This window comes from Pongo abelii, chromosome 10 (assembly GCF_028885655.2).
Source record: "Pongo abelii isolate AG06213 chromosome 10, NHGRI_mPonAbe1-v2.0_pri, whole genome shotgun sequence".
Lineage (NCBI taxonomy): Eukaryota > Metazoa > Chordata > Mammalia > Primates > Hominidae > Pongo > Pongo abelii.
The window spans coordinates 46,852,067-46,858,863 of record NC_071995.2 but is presented as its reverse complement, the minus strand read 5'-3'; the positions used below and the strand labels follow the sequence as shown (position 1 = coordinate 46,858,863).

The window sequence follows — 6,797 nt, the reverse complement described above, 5'->3', positions numbered from 1 at the left end:
GGAGGGCATGGCCTGCCAGGGTAGGCTTTGAGAGAGTAAAAATTGCAATTCAAGTATCAGAGGAGGGTGGTTTGGTTCCAAGTTTAGGCTTGGAGGTAGAAGGATGTTTAGGCAGCCAAGGACTGTAAAGCTACAAGGATTTCCTAGGCAGGTGTCTGCCTGGTTTCCAGGATGGGACACACTTCAGTCACAAAATGGACCAGCAGTGACCGGCTAGATCCCCCGCCCGGGTGGGAGGGGGTGGGATGGTCTTGGGAGAAGGGCGGAGGGCGGGGCCAGGGGCCACTTAAGGCGGAGTCCGGAGTCCGGGCGTTCTGGCAGCACCAGAGTCCTGCAGCAGAGACGGGCTGGGCTGGCACTCACCCACGAACCCCCTTCTCTGCTATGATGGTTTGTCAGTAGCAGGTCCTAGACACCCCCCGCCCGCTCCCGGGGCACGTGGGCAGAGCTAGCAGCAGCCAGGTGCAAGGAGCCACAAGAGCTCTAGGGCACTCTGGGGGCAGCTCTGCCTGCTGCCCTCTCTGGTGCCTGTGGAGATGCCTAACTGACAGGAGAGTTAGTGAGGACAAGAACGCTCCCTTTTGGCCGAGGTCCGCTGTATCCATGGCTCTCCTGACCAATCTACTGCCCCTGTGCTGCTTGGCACTTCTGGCGCTGCCAGCCCAGAGCTGCGGGCCGGGCCGAGGGCCGGTTGGCCGGCGCCGCTATGCGCGCAAGCAGCTCGTACCGCTACTCTACAAGCAATTTGTGCCTGGCGTGCCAGAGCGGACCCTGGGCGCCAGTGGGCCAGCAGAGGGGAGGGTGGCAAGGGGTTCCGAGCGCTTCCGGGACCTCGTGCCCAACTACAACCCCGACATCATCTTCAAGGATGAGGAGAACAGTGGTGCCGACCGCCTGATGACCGAGGTAAGGAGGGCCTCTCCCTACCTGCGCCAGGGCACTGCCAGCTCTTCCGTTTTCCTATGGGCAGCCCAGGAGGGTGAGTCCAGCTTCACCTACAGAGACTTTAGTCTTAGAGATTTCCCTTGTCACCAGCCCCAGGGGGAAAAAAATCCTTGCTGGCTGGACAGAGTGGTCAGGAGGGATCCCGACTAGAATAGTCTGGGATGGGGAGGGGAGGAGGGACTGACTAGTGAGAGTGAAGCTGGGAGAGGCAGCGAGGGCGGGGAAAGGAGGATGGCGGCAGGCGAGACGGGAAATGGCTGAGGCGTGGACCGGGGGTCAGCCACCCAGCCAGGCAGGAAGGGCTGGGGTGAGCTGGGGGCCAGGAGCTGGCTAGGCAGCAGACAGAAGCCTGGCTCCTGACCTGATTGTAGAAAAGCTCTGTGGGCCGAAAAGAAGAGACTGAAAAGGGCTGGGACAGGGGTGGCCAAGGGTCAGGTCACCAGACCATCTACCTGAGGAGGGGCTGGGCAGACATTGCTTTTGGCATGGGAAACGTGTCCTAGAACCAGGACACATCTATTCTAGGGTCTATTCTAGGGCTATCCTAGGGTCTAAAGGATAATCTTGGGGTTAAAAAGTCATTCTCAGTGAGAATAACAGTTGGACCCACCTGAGAATCAGAGGGCTCCTAAGTCTTTCAAGCTCTGCCTATCTCAGGGGCTTTCCTTGGAATTACATAATTAGGATAAATTCAACTACCATTTTTGAGCATTGGAACCACCTAGAGTGAGGTGGACAATGCCTTGGAAGAGAAGGACCACCTCTGGCCAGTGATTTATTTTTTATTTTTTGTAGAGATGGAGTCTTGCCATGTTGCCTAGACTAGTCTTGAACTCCTGAGCTCAAGGGATCCTCCCACCTCGGCCTCCCAAAGTGCTGGATTACAGGTGTGAGCCACTTCATCCAGCCTGGCCAGTGATCTTGAATGTTAGAACTCAAAGAAAACTTGGGAGATCACATTCCTCCAACCCTCCCCACCCCCACTGCCACTCTCATTTTACATCTGAGAGCTGGACTTCCCCCAGGAGGAAAAGCAATTTAAGCTCTCACAATTTAAAGTGGCATGCCTGGGACTAGAATTCAGGACTCTTGATTCTAAGCCCTATATACTTTCCATTACACCACCTAATTGTGTATGGAGTGGGGAGGTGGGGGGAGAGGGAGGGGTACGGATATCCTCTGATTAATTGCCATAGTTTTCCAGGTTACTTTGTTAGGAAAACCTGTCCAGGGGAGAAATAATTCCTTTTGCTTCTTCCCTGAAGCCTTCCTCCTACCTAGAGATGGGAAAAGGGGCATTCCTTCTTTTCTCCTTGGCCGTGGAACATTGTGGCCCTTTCCTCTGGTTGCCACCTGCAGCAGAGTGGGCAGAACAAGGGACAGGCTCAGGAGGGGCTCCGACAGGCCTGGGAGCCCCCTCAGTCTTACTTATCTCCCACACCCTGGCTGCAAAAGGCCTCCATTGAGTTGGCTCTGCACTGGGCTGCTGCCCCCGCAGGTCAGGGCCTCGGGGCCTCCTTAGGGGACGAAACGACAAAGATGGAAGGAGCTACCACTTTTCCTGTTTTCCCCCCACCCATCCCCAACTCTGCGGGGTGGAGGCGACTAGAGAAGGAGAGGGGAAAAGTGTCTTTCTGTTAAGAGAAAACCAAGTCCGAGGTGAGAGGTCGGAGGGGAAAGAAAAAAAGGAAGCTGTCCTTCTGCGCCTCCTCCCGCGGTGTCCCTGCTATGGTGCGCGCCAAGGTCTCCCGCTCCCAGGCTGGAGCGGCCAAGATAACTGTCTCACTCCCCCAGGTGCAGGCTTCCAGCCACAGCTTCTTTTCCTCTTCCCCACTCTCACCCTGCAGGGGGCTCCCCAGATCCGCACAAGGAGACCGTTATTCTCAGGTGCTACTCCCACGCCCTTCTGGGCTGCATCTAGAGCAGAGATGGGAGAGACAGCGGCTCTCCGGACTGGCAGAGCCTTAGCTGGAACTGGGAAGACTGGCTGCGCGGGGGGAGGGGACCTAGCCGGACGGAGCAGGGATGGGGGGCGCGGCTTTCTGCCCTTTCCTCTCCCTGAGCCGGGGCGGCTGAAAAGCGCCTTTGTGGCCGGAGCTGCTGAGTCCGCTTCTCCCAGCGCGTCCCCGGCCTGGGCTCAGGATTCTCGCTCGGTTAAGTCATCCCGGAGAATGGCTATTGTACTTCGCGCAACCCCCGCCACCCCAATCCTTTTTCCAGCAGCCTTGATCCCGCACAGCTCATCTTGGGCACCTCTGTGGGGGGCACCCAGAGCACGAAGGGGTTAATGCTAAGGGCTGAAAGGAGGAGGAGGAAGGAAGGAAGGAAGCGATGCCCGGTGCCAGGGAAGGCAATGAAACAAAAGATGAATCAGGCGGAGGGAGGGGAGCCGGTGCCTGGGGCGGGGGCCAGGCTCAAACCGGGGCTCCCCAGGAGCAACCAGGCCCTGCCTGACCACGCTTCCATTCGCCCTCCAACTCTGGCCTTCTCCCAGGTTGAGCCCCTGACCCTGAACCAATAGGGGTGAGGGACGGGCATTAAAAATGGGGAAGGAGCTAGGTATGGGCACCCCCTCTCAACCTCAGAGGTGACCCCACAGTTCTCCAGCGACGTCCTGGGAACAGAGTGCAGGTTGGCGACTACCATCGACTCAGATTCTCATTTCTCCAGGACACTCAAAAGCTGGGAGGGGGAGGAGTGGGGCCGGAATAACAAAGAATCAACCCTCCTATCCAGGTCCCTTTTGCCCCCACGGTGGTGGTGGGGAGACTGACTCCTTTATTCCCTGCCAGCGTTGCAAGGAGCGGGTGAACGCTTTGGCCATTGCCGTGATGAACATGTGGCCTGGAGTGCGCCTACGAGTGACTGAGGGCTGGGATGAGGACGGCCACCACGCTCAGGATTCACTCCACTACGAAGGCCGTGCTTTGGACATTACTACGTCTGACCGCGACCGCAACAAGTATGGGTTGCTGGCGCGCCTCGCAGTGGAAGCTGGCTTCGACTGGGTCTACTACGAGTCCCGCAACCACGTCCACGTGTCGGTCAAAGCTGGTACAGTAGGAGGAGGGTGGTAAAATCCGCCCAAAGGGGGCTCCCTCCGGGAAACTGAGTATGCAGTAGTCCTGTTGCCACCCTAGGGGAGACCAAGCGGGCTTTAGTGTTGAAAACCACCCGTCCAGGCCGAGGCGGTGCCTCACGCCTCTAATCCCAGCACTTTGGGAGGCCAAGGCGGGCGGATCACTTGAGGTCAGGAGTTCGAGATCAGCCTAGCCAACATGGTGAAATCCCGTCTCTATTATAAATACGAAAATTAGTCGGGGGTGGTGGTGTATGCCTGTAATCCCGGCTACTCGTGAGGCTGAGGTACGAGAATCGCTTGAACCCGGGAGGTAGAAGTTGCAGTGAGCCGAGATGACACCACTGCACTCCATCTACTGGGCGACAGAGCGAGATCCTATCTCAAAATAAATACATACATACATACATACATACATACATAGAAAAGAGAAGAAAAAGGAAAAGAAAAGAAAGAAAAACCACCCTTCCTTTTTTGCCCAGGTTGGGGCCAGTCAGATTAATGGGAAATTGTGTTGTCCATGACTGGCGATATCTGCGCTGGCCTTGAGAATCATTCTGGAACCGCTGGTCTTGATTCAATCCTCCCTGTGGTTGTTCCCTGCAGATAACTCACTGGCGGTCCGGGCGGGCGGCTGCTTTCCGGGAAATGCAACTGTGCGCCTGTGGAGCGGCGAGCGGAAGGGGCTGCGGGAACTGCACCGCGGAGACTGGGTTTTGGCGGCCGATGCGTCAGGCCGGGTGGTGCCCACGCCGGTGCTGCTCTTCCTGGACCGGGACTTGCAGCGCCGGGCTTCATTTGTGGCTGTGGAGACCGAGTGGCCCCCACGCAAACTGTTGCTCACGCCCTGGCACCTGGTGTTTGCCGCTCGAGGGCCGGCGCCCGCGCCGGGCGACTTTGCACCGGTGTTCGCGCGCCGGCTACGCGCTGGGGACTCGGTGCTGGCGCCCGGCGGGGACGCGCTTCGGCCAGCGCGCGTGGCCCGTGTGGCGCGGGAGGAAGCCGTGGGCGTGTTCGCGCCGCTCACCGCGCACGGGACGCTGCTGGTGAACGATGTCCTGGCCTCGTGCTACGCGGTTCTGGAGAGTCACCAGTGGGCGCACCGCGCTTTTGCCCCCTTGCGACTGCTGCACGCGCTAGGCGCGCTGCTCCCCGGCGGGGCCGTCCAGCCGACTGGCATGCATTGGTACTCTCGGCTCCTCTACCGCTTAGCGGAGGAGCTGCTGGGCTGAGCGTCCCAGGCATAGAAACCTCAAAGCGCCCGAGGAAACGAGGGCCTGCTGGCTGAGATATGGGGGTGTGGGCAGCAGACGATGCCGACTGGAAGGGAGGGAGAGGGAGGGGGAGGGAGAAAATGGGGCTATGCCTGGCTTAGGGGCAACCTCGTACTGAGAGGAGGTGATCCCGGGTCCTAGGTAGGTAGGGCTGATGGTGCGCACTCCTTAAAGAGGACTATTTAGCCTCTCCCCCAGTGCCTCAGCCCCACCCGATAATTTTATTTTATTTCTTATTTATAAATTGTAATATAATGATTCCCTTGCCCAGCTTGCCAAGGTGAGGGGCTGGGGCATGGCATTAACACTGTCTGACACAGCCAGCCAGTCTGACATCTGACATTTTCCTACAAGGTGGGCTAATAAAGGGAAGGCTTTCAGGAGCTTACTGGAAAACACTTCCATTCAGAGGGTGATTCACCCCCAGAGAGGGGGAGAAAGGTGGCCAACCTGAGTTAACACCTTACTTCCGGCTCCCCCTCCTTCCTCAGCAGGGTCTTTGGGACCCTCTTCCTCCCTTCAGACGGGGCATCCCAACCCATAAGCAACAGAGCCCACAAGAGTCGTACCCTTTTCCAGGCTGCTGTTTCCGTCTCCCACCCAGAAAGGACCAGCATTTCGCTCCTGCGGCTGAAGGGGCCAGGGTTGTCCCGGGTGGGAAAGACTGTGCACACCTCTTCTCTGTTTATAGGGGCTCCAGCAGGGGCTCAGGCCCCTATGAGTACTGATACTCAAAGCATCTAGTCCCCTATTGTTAGCCAGTAGTCCTGGTCCCCATCCTACCCTGGTGGCAGGGCCTGGATGGGGTGGATGTTTTTTCTGATATGCCACTGGGCCAACTGACGATCCATGGGAAACCTGGCTAGTAATTTGCAATCGTCACATAGTCATGGCCTGAAAAAGGAAGGGGGGCACGGTAAGAGGTGGAATATTTCCTTACTGAAGGGCTGCTCAGAGAGAGAGAATGGGTTCAGCCTGGGTGTATGTGGGGGAAGTAGATTCCCTAAACAAGGGCATATCAGCATTACAACCTGAGCTCCCCTCCTGATCGCTGGCCCTGATTGTTGTTTCTACTGGCTTGGTCTTCAGCGCCTCCTCCTCCCTCTCCCATTATCACCAGCTCTACTTCCCTAGCCTGGGTGTTTTGGGAACCTTTAGGTTCCAACGCAGTAGACACCTGGAATCCAGGCAGGCAGGTGCCCCTGAGTTAGGAATGGAAGCTCTGGAGGAAGCTGGACTGCTCCAGAAGGGAAGTGTCTTGGGTGGAGGTGAGGCGGGGAGGAGGAAATAGTCAGGGGTTTTTGGCACCACCCGGAGCTCGCCCTTGCCAGTAGCCGCTGTGCGCTACCACCGCACAGGGTCCCTGCTATACACCGCCCTCTGGTGGCCTTCAAGAGAATTCTAGGCCTATGCATATGGTTCTCTGAAACGGAACGAAAGTGGTCTCAGACATGGAAGGGTGTACTGGACCTGCGCAAAGGAGCCCGCTCCCAGGAGGG

At 57.7% G+C, this 6,797-nt stretch overlaps 1 protein-coding gene across 1 annotated transcript; it reads left to right on the top strand.

Annotated features, from left to right (window-relative positions):
* The first annotated feature begins 266 nt into the window (after positions 1-266).
* On the top strand, positions 267-5,620 carry DHH (desert hedgehog signaling molecule). The gene is made up of 3 exons (XM_002823183.6): positions 267-906; positions 3,738-3,999; positions 4,631-5,620. Exons 1-3 carry the CDS (start codon positions 604-606, stop codon positions 5,254-5,256), a joined length of 1,191 nt encoding a protein of 396 aa, XP_002823229.1. The 5' UTR covers positions 267-603; the 3' UTR covers positions 5,257-5,620.
* The last annotated feature ends 1,177 nt before the right edge of the window (positions 5,621-6,797 follow it).